The sequence below is a fragment of the Acinonyx jubatus genome, chromosome B1 (genome assembly GCF_027475565.1).
Source record: "Acinonyx jubatus isolate Ajub_Pintada_27869175 chromosome B1, VMU_Ajub_asm_v1.0, whole genome shotgun sequence".
Taxonomy (NCBI): Eukaryota; Metazoa; Chordata; class Mammalia; order Carnivora; family Felidae; genus Acinonyx; species Acinonyx jubatus.
The window spans coordinates 158,891,744-158,905,606 of NC_069382.1; the positions used below are offsets into that span (position 1 = coordinate 158,891,744).

General features: G+C 37.3%; 1 protein-coding gene across 3 annotated transcripts in view; it reads left to right on the top strand.

Moving 5' to 3' along the window:
• The window catches only part of CHIC2 (cysteine rich hydrophobic domain 2), a 52,806-nt gene that overhangs the window by 14,576 nt on the left and 24,367 nt on the right, over positions 1–13,863 (top strand). For all 3 annotated transcript variants that reach the window (XM_027056929.2, XM_053217376.1, XM_027056935.2), the window contains 2 exons: positions 7,947–8,001; positions 8,150–8,305. In XM_027056929.2, coding sequence (XP_026912730.1) covers positions 7,947–8,001; positions 8,150–8,305 — 211 coding nt within the window. The remainder of the gene's footprint in view (positions 1–7,946; positions 8,002–8,149; positions 8,306–13,863) is intronic.

Below are 13,863 nucleotides of genomic sequence, written 5' to 3' on the forward strand. Positions count from 1 at the left end.
GAGACCCACACACTCAGAATCCGAAGCAAGCTCCAGGCTTTGATCTGTCCGCACAGAGCCTGACATGGGGCTCGAACCCACGAATCATGAGATCATAACCTGAGCCGAAGTTGGATGCTTAACCGACTCAGCCACCCAGGCACCCCTGTTTACTTTTTTAAAGAGTTTATTTGTAAGTTATCTCTATACCCAGTGTTGGGCTCAAACTCACAACCCCAAGATCAGGAGTTGCATGCTCTACAGGAGCCAGGCAGGTGCCCCTGGTTGTAATGACTTAAAGTTTCATTAGCAGTGCATGGTATTTTCTATCTTAAGACCTCTTGACAAATAGTTTTTTGTTGTATTCATATATTAGTCTTTGTAGATAACTGAATTAAGATGCCACCCACCCTGAATCATATCTTTTGAAATTATTGTTACTTACAGCTTTTTTGGATCAATACGATGTTAGGTTATTAGGCTTGAAGGCAGTTCAGCTTCCTACCCATTGCTCTTCTTTCAAGCATATCAAATTGGCATTGTAGAAGACGAAATTTGGCCTTTTCAGTACTGTCCAGAGCCAATTGTCCTTTGATTTAGAATAAAGGAAATTATATTTTGCCATATTTAAAGACTTTAAACTTGGAGGAGCATAATGGATAAAAGTAATTTATAATAAAAGCAGTAATTTATAATGTGGTCAAGTTAAGCTGAAACATATAACTCATTTTCATTGCTAACAGACCCCACTTCCTGGCAACTTAAAACCCCCTGAAACTGGAACTAAGGTAACATCAAAATTAAGTGATCTAGGTCACATCAAAACCATTTAAGATACTTTGCAGTTATATTAACACACATGAAATATGACTTTTCTTATTCACTTAATAAAATAAGATGATTTTCTTAAAACTTTATCTGACGGTATTGCTTTGGTTGGCCTAGAATTAAACAAACAAACAAAAATCAAAGCAGAACTCAAAGACAATGCTAAGGAGTTATTTGCTGTAGCCTGTGCCAAATAGGACATTGCCCACTCTAGGGATGCCTGGGTGGCTTGGTTGGTTAAGCATTGGCTCTTGATTTTGGCTCCGGTCATAATCTCACAGTTTGTGAGTTTAAGCCCCGCCCTGAGCTCCGTGCTGACTTTGAGGAGCCTGCTTGTGATTCTCTCTCACCCCCCCTGCCCCTCCCCCATTCGCGCTCTCTCAAATAAACTTAAAGAAAAAAAGACATTTGCCAATGTAATGCTGAAGCTTTTTGCTGGGAAAAGCATGCTCTGTGAAGGAGGACTTGCTGAAAAGACTTGTTTTCAACTAGTCTGTTGAGTGGTCTCATCAGTAAAGAAATGTAAAGTCTGGATCGTAGTAGTTTGAATAGTGGATGGAAGGGGAGATAAAGATAGTGAATATAAGGACTCTTTCAAGACATTGGATGAGGAAAGAAAAGAGGTGGATGCCGTCATTCACTGAGGGAGAAGAAAATAGGGATTCAGATTCTCAGGCTGGGTAGACATAGGCAGGTTTGTAGGATATGTGTAAGGAGCCAAAGGAGAGGGAACAATAGAGCAGATTACAGAGGAGACTGGGGGAGATGCAACCAGGAGCAGATGGTTTAGCTTTTGGGAAGCTTGCCTGCGTTGAGACAGATGGTAGAGACTGAAGACGTAGGTAAATGTGATTGGGATAAAGACAACAGTCTTCATCCGTAGAGAGTTAGGATGTGTGTCCTTAGAGAGTAGGAAGGTGTACAGAAAAGATTTAACATAGTAGGCTTGAGATTGCTGTCCTTAGAAATACTTGCCTATACTGTCAGCTCTTGGCTGGTGTCTGGGAACTTGAACTTTTGGAAAGTTCCCAGTGTTCCCAAAATTGATAGGCATGGTTCACTGAGCCTAAACTATTTGAACAAACAGTGTGGTTTATGCTGAACACCTGCTCTCCTTCTGGGAATCTGGAGTTCTGGTATATGCTAAGCAGAGGGTACATTCTATCAGTTGCTGATAAAAGCCTTGGGCAGTGAATCTGTAATGCACTTTCCTGGTAGACAGTATTGTATACATGTTGTCAAAACTAGTTGCTGGAGGAATTAAACGCATCCTTGTGTCTTCACTGAGAAGAGACTCTTGCAAGCTTGTTACTGGTTTCCTCTGGACTTTGCCCTATGTGCCTTTTCCCTATGTGCCTTTTCCCTGTGCTGATTTTGCTTTTTATCCTTTGCTTTGAGTACAACTATGTACTGAGTCATGTGAGTCATCCTAGTAAATCATCAAACCTGAGGGGAGTTTTGTGGACCTCCAACAAAGGGGGTGACCTGGAAGGCTGAAAATGATGGTTGAGACTGAGAACAGTGTGGCAGAAACAGACGTCATGGGCATCAGAGGAAGAGAGAAAAATGGTATGGAAATTTGCAACAAAGAGTTAGTGGAATGTAGATTCAGCTTTTGTTTTGGAAATTAATTAATTTATTCAGCAAGTATTTATTGACTATCAGGCATTGGGGTATAATTAAGAAACCATACTTACCTATAAACAACTCATTATTTATCAGAGTAGGGAGTTAGGCTTGTAAACATTAATTATAATAAGGTACGGTAAGGACTGTACAGGAGAGAATGTAGTCAAGTATTACTGGAACCTGGAAGATGGGGAGTCTGAAAGGTGGACTTTGAGGAAATAAGCTATAATTGAGAATTTCTAGGAAAGAGTGTCATTCCAACAGGATTTTTGGTTATACTCAGAAGAAAAAAATTTTTTTAAAGAGAAGATAGAAGAAGGTATCCAGGTTAGGGGTACCAGAATTAAATATTAAAAGGAGTTTGGAAGAGGAGTGGTCTATCAGGAAAGGGAGATTCTGAATTGGATAAACATGACAGTGCAGGGTAACAGATTAGAATGGCTCACACTCTGAATTATGGCTATAGAATTGTAAGAATGAGGGGACAGTGAAATTGAAGAAGGGATAGGAGTAAAACAAACCTATTTGAAGATTTCATTTAGATTTAAGTGTTGGGGTCACTTGGCTGGCTTAGTTGGAAGAGCGTGCAACTCTTGATGTCGAGGTCATGAGGTGCAGAGATTGCTTAAATAAACAAACAAACGAACTAAATAGATTTAGGTGTAAAGTTGCTGTCTCTCCAAAGCTTTACCAAGTATATTACATGAACTTTCAAAATTACCTCAAATTACATAAAAGTAAAAATCAGCCTTGTACATGCTTGCTTTTTAAAATTAAAAAAAAAAAAACTATGTCTTCTGTTGTAGGACCTTGTTTTCTTGAAGTATTACATAGAAGGTTTTCGGTGGTTGTGATTTGAGTGAATTGTCTTTTCTCCAACTGTACTTGGAGACTTGGAGACCTGTAAACTTGTAATGGTAAACTTGTAAAATAGGCTAAGTTTAATGTATTTTATCTTGTTATATTTGCCATTCTTTGAAAAAATTTTAACTATTTTATCAGTTCTGAAGCCGTGAGTATTTTAACCATAATTGAGGAAAAGGTCTTTTAGGTAATAGGGATAGATGTCGATATAGCACGTCTGCATTTTCTTTAATTCCATCTGGTGGACTGACAATAAGTATTGAGGGGTAAATGAGACAGTTGTTGGTAGCACTTTGTTAATGCTTACTTTCTTTTTTATGTCATCTCTCCCTCTTTCCTTCTACTTTCCCCTCCCCACTTTTCCTTACATTTTCCTCTCTCCTGCTTTTATTGCCAGGAGACCTGTTAAAATTAACAACCATTGTGTATCTCTACCAGTAACATTCAAAGCTAGAAAAACAACTATTAAAATAATATGCTGTTAGTTTTTAAGGTATAGATGGTAGTGCAAATATTTTAAATGAATCATTTTTTTCTTTGTTTATGTAATGCTGGTTAGTTAACTTTCAGCCTCTTATAATTTTTTTGTTTATTTTGAGAGAAAGTGAGCAGGGGAATGGGGCTGAGAGAGAGAGAGAGAGAGAGAGAGAGAGAGAGAATCCCAAGCAGGCTCTGCACTGTCAGCACAGAGCCCAACGTGGGGCTCAGAGTCACAAAACTGTGAGATCATGACCTGAGCCAAAATCAAGAGTCGGATGCTCAGCTGAATTAGCCACACAAGTGCCCCTTTTGTTAATATTTTTTTAAAATAAAGCAGGACTGGGGGTGCCTAGGTGGCTCAGTTGGTAAGTGTCCGACTGCGGCTCAGGTCATGATGGGGTTCGCGAGTTCAGGCCCCACGTTGGGTTCTGTGCTGACAGTTCAGAGCCGGGAGCCTGCTTCAGATTCTGTGTCTCCCTCCCTCTCTCTCTGCCCCTCCCCCACTCATGCTCAGTCTCTCTCTCTCAAGAATAAATAAACATTAAAAAAAATTTTTTTTTTAAATAAAGCAAGACTGTCACTTCAAAACAACTGATAGCATTTGTTGTCAGTAATAAAATTTTAGCTTTCAGTATGAAAATTAGAACTTTGGAAAACTTGTATCTGTCACTGTGAACTTGACAGCTTCCCAATACTTAAAAGACCTTTCTGATGAGATCAGTGGTTCTATTAATGAGTGTGATGATTCTAACATCATACAATGAAGTGTGTCAACATTTGGAGTATTTGCATAACTTAACTTAGTAATATTTCCATTTCCAAGGGACAAATGCATGAAGTTATAAAATCAGGTGTAAGTAAAGCCTTCAAAAGGCAAAATATATCAATGGAATTTTATGTAACAAAGTATTAAAAGTTTATCGATATGGTTTCAGTTTCCTTCTTGAAAAAAAAACAGTTAAGAGACTACCACGTGTTGAGTTTTTTGTATATAATCAAAGAATGATATATACAGATTTCCAAATGTGTATCTGGTGAAGCCTAAGTTTCCTTTTAAATATCAACCAAAAGAGCATATCACAACAGTTTGAATGCACAAAGAAATGTGAGAATCCACCTGTCTTCCATTGTCAGATATTAAGGAGATGTAAAAATGTAAAACAATACTTTTCTCTCTCAAATTTTTTTTGAAAAAGTTGTGTCTCATTAAAATGTTATATTTATTAGCATATACTAGGTTCTTTTATGAATAAGTTTTAAAAATGTTTTGAAGGCTCAGTTCTAATGCCTAATCCAAAATACTGGTAAATATAAACCACATAAACTTAAGCTTTTTGAGGTCCTCAAGGATTTAAGAGAGCGAAGAGGTCCTGACCAAACCTTTGAATTCCCCTGTAGCAGAGAACTAATTTCCAAATGAAGATGAAGAAGGGGCGCTTGATTATCATGGCTCATTCTCCTGGTAATCATGAGTACTGGATTTGAATATTAAATGACTTGTTTAGAGACTTTAAAAGAGAAAGCACAGTTGGGGTTCATTCCTGTTGGGCTGGGGAGACTTCAAGGGCTTCAAGCACAGGATTTTCTTTACCTTCCTTCCAGGTATTGTTGTTCTGTGGATGGGAAACGCGAGCAAAGAGGAATGGAAAAATCATCAGCACCAAGTTAATGGCTGGTAGAAAAACTAAGCACTCCCTTATAGTGTTAATCATGTCACTGGGTAATCTTTTTTTGGGACATTCTTTTGGGGGTGAGATGAAGGAAGAGGCAGGTTTACGATCTGTTCCTAAGATAAAACCTAACAGAAAGTATGACTGAAGAGGAACTGAGTGAATATCCTTGGAGCTACCAGTTCTTACTGGAAGAATAACAAGCCTGACTTAAAAGGAGCCCTGACCTGCAGGAACAACAGGACAATTTATTAGCTGGTTGTGCTCCCTGGGCAAAGCATCAGTACTCAGCCACTTAGCCAATAAGGAAATACTCAGCCTCTAGAAAGAAAGGAAATTGGGGTTTAAACTCATGCTGGACTGTTCCCTTCAATTTAGCATATTACCTGGCAGTAAAGTGTAGATATTCACTAAAATAATTGAATCTGTGTTAAATGTTTAATGATTGGGATGAAAGGGGGAGGCTTTTCTATTTAGGGGACTTGGAGTTATCTGGTGGTTGCTTCTCTAAAAAATTTTCAAAGACCAATTGGAAGGAGATGGTTAATTGCAATAATAAACATGGTTGAAATGGGAGCTACTGATTGAAAGCAAGAACCGTCAGACCAAGGGAGATAATACTTCAAGAGATGGAAATTTATAATTTATACTCACTGAACATTTGTTGAATGTCCTCTTCCCTGAGGGAAATAGATGAAAAGGAAGTACATTATGTAGACGCCTCACTGAGAGCTATCATTGAACACTTCACAGTGACTTCTTCCTCATGCCAGGACTTTTGAGGTTGGAAGTGAGTTATCTGTTGGGGCTTTTTCAAGTAAAACCACATTGCTCTGAGGGCCCTGCATAGACAGAAAATAGATTTAACTCAGAGTCTTTCAGTCTTAGAATGGCATTAATGCCAGGATTATGTACACCACCAATAGTTGCAAGTTTATGTTTAGTACGAAAAGAACTTTGGCTTGGACTTAGGTAGTTGGGTTGTAATCTATTTTGTAAACAGTATCTGTTATTTATAAAGACAGATTGATATCATTTCAATGCTTCTATAAAATAATGTATGAATTACTTATGATAATGATAAAATGGTCTCCGAGGCCACCATTCGCACATAGGGAAATCTAGATGATGATGCAGACCACACAACCTGACCCACAGAAGTGTTTTGTTTGCCTTGCACGGTACTTTAAAGATGGGAAATTTTACATAGAAATCTAGTTTTCCAACTCTTCTTAAAGAAAGACAAATCATACAATTTTTCAGACGTGGGCCTGCATTCTAGTAGGACCATAATCAGCTGGATCTGTCCCATGACACCATACACACACACGTTCTGTATACCCTCCTCTTGGCCAGTCTCCACCACTCCTTACTGCTTTCGCATGGCTCACCTTATTTGATTTTCCTGTTTGGCTCTACTGATGGTTAAGTTAGAAGTCTCATCTGGCCAGCTGTTTCACACAGACTATCCTAGGGGATCCTTCTTACTAGTGCCAGCTACCTGACATGCAGTATTGTGTATTTATAAGGGTCGTTAAGACAGCGAATCTTAAGGGTTCTCATCACAGGAAGAAAATAATTGTAACTATGTAAGGTGATAGATGTTAACCAAACTTACTGTGGTAGTCATTTCACAATATATACATGTATCAAGTCATGTTGCACACCTTAAACTAACACAGTGTTAATATGTCAATTATATCAATAAAAGTGGAAAACATTTTGGCTTCAGGATCCAACTTATCTTTTTTAAGTATCTCACTTTTTATTTCCAGGTGCAATCTGCTATTACCAATGTGTCCATGAGTATTTTATTCTTTCCTAATGACTCATACAAAGATAGTCAAGTGCCCAGTCCAATCTCATGATTTTTGCAAACATTTAAAAGCTTAAAGATATTGAAACGTACTACCTCAGTTCTATTTCTTTGGGGGTATATGCGTATAGCAGGTGTCCTCGTACTTGAAAGTTTAATTAGCCAGGGCAGCTGTCACATCGTCCAGTTGTTTTTAGCATTCTCTGGTTGTAATGGCAGTGACGATGTGATCTCAGAAAATGCTAACTGATCAACTTGCATTCTTAGACATGTTTCTGCTTTATTGAGTGCTGACAAGTGCTCTTGACCTAAAAAATAACTAATAGCAGAGGTTGTGGCTTTCTATTACTTAGTTGGAAGAATCTCAGTAATTTTGGCAAAATTGGACAGTTGTGTTGTTTCTCATTACATTAATATTTGACTTACAAAGAGAGCCCCAAAGAAGTCATTTCTTTCTGTATTTTTTGCCTCTTATACAAAAGTTTTGATTCAGCTGCTAAAATTGCTTGTTGCATTTCATAAATTTTTGCTGATTACAATGTTTTTGTGTCTCAAACTTCCACTGTTACTCTGTATATCAAGTTGCATCTATTTACTTGACCTTTGATTAAGTTAAATGGTATGGTTTTTTTCAACAATGACATGTAATAACATATTTCTCTTCTTTTTTTAAAAACTAGATTTGGACTGAGCAACAAATTTGAATCAGAATTCCCTTCTTCGTTAACTGGAAAAGTGAGTGTCTGTCGTTTACTTAGGTACTATTTATATACCTCAAAAGTAGAGTCTTTTCGTAACAAATTAGAAAAAATAATTATGCCAATGAGACATGTTTCTTGACATTAATATTGCAGTGTTGTTATTTCTTAAAATTTTTCTTTAGGTAGCTCCTGAAGAATTTAAAGCCAGCATCAACAGAGTTAACAGTTGTCTTAAGAAGAACCTTCCTGTTAATGTACGTTGGCTACTTTGTGGCTGCCTTTGTTGCTGCTGCACATTAGGTTGCAGTATGTGGCCAGTTATTTGCCTCAGTAAAAGAGTAAGTTGAATTAATATATTTTAATTTAAATTTAGAAGTAGATAAGCAAATCTTTCATTTACCTACTTTTTATTTTTGTATTGAACGAATCACACCATGTTGAATACGACAACAAAAATAATCTGATCCAGTAGAATGATTAAGTACATTATGGTATGTCCATAATGTTATACTAAATTTAATTATATGTTATATCTGTAATTTTTATGATCTAGGAAATTACCTAAGAGTAGAGTAGAATACAGCATTCTCTCTCTACGTATACATTAATGGTGGTATAGCTAGTGATTGAGAATGCTGGGTGCAGGTCTACTACTAATCTCTGTGACCCTAGGCACATTTCCTAACCTTTTTAAAATCTAGTTATCTTATATACAAAATGACAGTATTCACCCAACTACTTGAATAGGATTGTGGCAAGTATAAAGTGAAACAGTATATGGAAAGCTATTAACTAAGTAGCTCAAAGCGTCTAATAAACATTGACTAATGGCGTGATTACTAAAATGTAAGATAGTACCAACAGATGAAGTAACATGGTTACAATGTTTGTTTCTCGTTGGTCAGATTATGGGGAATTCTGTTTTCTTTTGAAGAAATTTTGTGGCTTTTTTTTTCTTTTGTATTTTACAAGTTTCCTGAGATGAGTACATAGTGATTCTGTAATCAGGAAAAAATGAGCTAAAAAGTCATAATTTTGACTAAGATATGGATAGAGATATGGCAAATTGTTAAGGATGGAATGCATTACATTTTTGTTAAAGTTTTTAAAAGGTATGGTAACTATAGGTATAAAAATGAAATACTGTTAAGTTGAAATTAAATGAGTGGTTTTATGTGGCTGCATTTCATTTTGTCATCAAATAATGATAGGGAACATGGAAAAGCAAATTCAGTTTGTCCCTTGATTTCTGTTATAAAAATAAGCAGTATATTCCTAATGAGAAAGAATTTTAGCTAGTACATTTTATTGATAGGAAGGAGATAATGCCTTTGTGTTAGAATTTTGTAATATTTACTGTAATATCTGTAATACTCATTTTTTCTCCAAGAATATTTCTTCTTTTCCTTCCTGTATTTCTGATCAGATCATCTTCAGACCACAGAATGGTTTTTGTTTTTGTTTTTTGTTTTTTTTGGTTTTGTTTTGTTTGTTTTTGATCTTTGGTTGTCCCTTGATCCATGATCAAATTTGCAGCCCTTGGAGTTTAGATCCTCTTACTTCTGCCTCCTGTTTGGGATGTTTTCATTATTTAAATGACTGCTGTATCTCATTTGGTTGGCAGTTTACTGCTGTTTAACTCAGGGAATCATAAGAATTTTCTTATTTTAGAAATCTAGGTATTTAAAATCTACTTTTTTTGGTTTTTGAGGTTTTGAGATTCTTTGTTTTTTACCTTTTAAACGAGAAAACAAGACATTGCAATGTGTGTACAGTGTAGGATTTAGGAAACAAAACTAAACTTCCTACTCTTTTCCATGTGTTTTTAGCAACGTAAATCATTTTGTCAAAAACATGTATTTATTTTTGAGAGACAGAGAGAGGCAGAGCATGAGCAGGGGAGGGGGAGAGAGGGAGGGAGATACAGAATCCAAAGCAGGCTCCAGGCTCTGATCTGTTTGTTAGCACAGAGCCTGACACGGGGCTTGAACTCTCGAACTGAGAGACCACAACCTGAGCTGAAGTCAGACACTCAACGACTGAGCCACCCAGGCGCCCCAACATAAATCATTTCTTAGATGCTTTCATTAAATTCTTATTTGAGACATAAGATAGATTGATTTTTTTAGGTTATTCTCATCTGTAGTTTCAGAAAGTACATTTTGTTCAACAATGTAGTATTCAGTCCAAGGTCTCTGTATGTATATAATTTAATTTTATATGGACTTTACTATCTAGTGAGTGCAAACAAATACGATTACTGCTTTTAAAAAAGCCGTGCATTTCCTTGTCTCTGATGTAAAGTATTACATACCCAGGGAGAGAGTGACACTTCATGCATGTATGAAGGTGCTTTGTACAATGGGAGCAGGATAATTTAGAGCAGGAATTTTTGACTTTTATTTGTTGTGGACTCTTTTTGTGTTCCGGGGAAGCCTATGAACCCTCTCTTAGAATGTTTTATTTGTATTTTAAAAGATTTAATGTATTTAAATGTATGAAATGAAATATTTAATGTATTTTAAGTGTAGGAAATGAAATACACAAGTTATAAAGTTTCCTTATAACTTTCGTTATTGAAGTGCTAAAATCCCTCAAATATATTACTTATAAATATTTATTAATGCAAATTATTAATTATTAATGCAAATTATTAATATTAATATTGATGCAAATAATTATTAATGCATATACAAAATAAGATAGCAGAGGATCTATGGTAATACTATGTGATAGGAAAAACCTATGATATCTGTGAGTGATGGAAGTACAAGTCCTGTTTAGTCTACCACAGATAGTTGCATACATTCATGACCTAAGGAAACTATACCACATTTCAATTAGAGGTTAGTGAAAGTGAAGACGAATCTTTGTTTCATCCACTTTTCATGGAGTCCTAGAATTCTATCTAGGTATTTCATGTTAAGAAACCTTGATTGAAATACTAGTATAAATAAAGGCTAAAACCCTGCCTGATTGTTAGCCACTGAACCTTTCCTTTGTCTTCATTTGTGAGGTGGTATTGGTTAGAATTGTCTTGGGGCGCCTGGGTGGCTCAGTCGGTTAAACGTCCAACTTCGGCTCAGGTCTTGATCTCACAGTCTGTGAGTTCGAGCCCTGCGTCGGGCTCTGTGCTGACAGCTCAGAGCCCGGAGCCTGCTTCAGATTCTGTGTCTCCTTCTCTCTCTCTGCCCCTGCCCTGCACACGCTCTGTGTCTCTCTCTGTCAAAAAATAAATAAACATTAAAAAAAAAAATTAGAATTGTCTCCGACTCTTAAGTCGAATCAGGACCAAAGGCATACTTTCTATGCAGCTCAGTGTTTCCACCTTGATGACATTATTCAATAATTTGGATAATTAGATATCTGCATTGCTTTGTATTTTTTTATTTTATTTTTTTCTTTTTCTATTATTATTATTTTTTTAATTTACATCCAATTTAGTTAGCATATAGTGCAACAATGATTTCAGGAGTAGATTCCTTAAGATTTCTGCATTGCTTTTTAAATCCATCTCCAACTAAGTACCCCTTTGTATCAGTTGACCTTCCTCTGGAGACCTTGTTTTCAACCTGCATTATTATTATTATTCCTTCCAAATTGCCTTTCCTTTTAAAAACAAACCGCCATAACCTATCTTTGAAAATTATTTAATATACAGCAGAATTTACTCTTTTTGATGGAGATCAATGATTTTTGACAAATGCATAGAGTAGTATGCTACCACCACAACCAAGATACATTACGGTTCTCCAGAAAATTTCCTTGCGCTGTTCCTTTGTAGTCATACCCTTTTCAGCTCTTCAACCCTGACAGCCACTGATCTGTGTGCTATCCCTACAGTTTTGCCTTTTCAAGCATGTTATATAAATGGAATTATGCAGTATATGTAGCCTTTTGAGTGTGGCTGTTTCCTTTAGCTAGTGCATTTGAGATTCATCTATTTGGTTGCATGTATCAATAGTTTATTTATTTATTTATTTTTGCTGAGTAGCATTCCATTGTATGGATGTGTCACAATTTGTTTATCCACTCACCAGCTGAAGGGACATTGTGTGGTTTACACAATCCAGTGTGGATTGTGTAATTGGTTTCCACAATCCAGTTTTTGGTGATTTTGAATAAACTTAGTGTAAATGTTCACATGCATATTTTTCTGTGAACATAAGTTTTTATTTTTAGGAGTTGGGTGGCTGGATCCTACAGTAAGTGCATGCTTGATTGTATAGGAAACTTCCAAATTGTTTTCCAAAGTGGCTGTACCATCTTACATACCAGCCAATGGTATATGAGAGTTCCGGTTGCTCGGCATCTTTACCAGGACTTAGTATTGTTAGTTTTAGAAATTTTAGTCGTTCTTATAGATGTAGTGCAACTCATTCTGGTTTTACTTCCTATTACCCTTGTGGCTAATGGTATTAAACACGTTTTAATGTGCTTATTTGCCATTTGTACCTCTTTGTTAAAGTGTTTATTCCAATATTTTCCCATTTTGTTGTTGTTTTTGTGTTTGAAAGAGAGAGTGAGTGAACAAGAGTGGGGGAGAGGGGCAGAAGGTTAGAGAGAGAGAATCTTAAGCAGGCTGCACTGTGTGGCGTGGAGCCCAACGCAGGGCTCGATCTCATGACTGTGAGATCATGCCCTGAGCCAAAATCAAGAGTTGGATGCTTAACCGAATGAGCCGCCCAGGCACCCCCAAATATTTTGCCCGTTTTTAAATCGTTATTTTTTAGGATTCCTGGGTGGCTCAGTCAGTTAAGCATCTGACTTCAGCTCAGGTCATGATCACAGTTCGTGAGTTCATTAGTTTGAGTCCCTCATTAGGTGACCTCGTGCCCTGCTTCTGGTGAGCACGAGCCCCACTTAGGGTGAGCCCCGCTTCTCTCTCTTGATGCCTTCTCTCTCTGTTCCTTGCTCACTTTCTCTCTCTCTCAAAAGTATTTTTTATTGTTGAGTTTTGAGAATTTTTTATATGTTTGGAGTATAAGTCCCTTGTTAGGTATGTAGCCATATATATTTTTAAATGCTTTTTCTAAATATTAAAAAAAAGTTAAAAGAGGAGTGTCTCTGTGGCTCAGTCTGTTAAGTGTCCCAACTCATAGCTCAGGTCATGATCTCATGGTCCATGAGTTGAGCCCCTTGTGGGGCTTTATGATGACAGCTCAGCCTGGAGCCTGCTTCGGATTCTATGTCTCCCTCTCTCTGCCCCTCCCTCGCCCACACACACTGTCTCTCTTTCTCTCAAAAAATAAACATTGAAAAAATTCTTTTAAATGGTTTTTCTTTTTTTCTTTTCTTTTATTTTTGGGAGAGCGCAAGTGGGGGAGGAGGAGAGAACGGGGGACAGAGGATCCGAAGCAGGCTCTGCACTGTCAGGCTCACAGCAGCGGGCCTGATGTAGGGCTCAAACTCACAAATTGCAAGATCATGACCGGAGCCAAAGTTGGAGGCTCAATCGACTGAGCTACCCAGGTGCCCCCCAAATATATTTTTCCAGTCTGTGGCTTGTCTTTTCATTCTCTTAATGCCTTTGGCAGAGCAAAAGTTTTTGAGTTTGATGAAGTCTAATTTATCAATATTTAAAAAAATGGGTTGTGTGTTTGGTGGTCTATCTAAGAATTCCTTGCCTAAATCAAGGTCACAAACTTTTTCTCCTATAGACCTCTTCTGTATTTTACTTTTAACGTTTATTTATTTTTGAGACAGAGAGAGGCAGAGCATGAACCGGGGAGGGTCAGAGAGAGAGGGAGACACAGAATCCGAAACAGGCTCCAGGCTCTGAGCTGTCAGCACAGAGCCCGACGCGGGGCTCGAACTCACGGACCGTGAGATCGTGACCTGAGCCGAAGTCGGACGCTTAACCTACTGAGCCACCCAGGCGCCCCTGTATTTTACT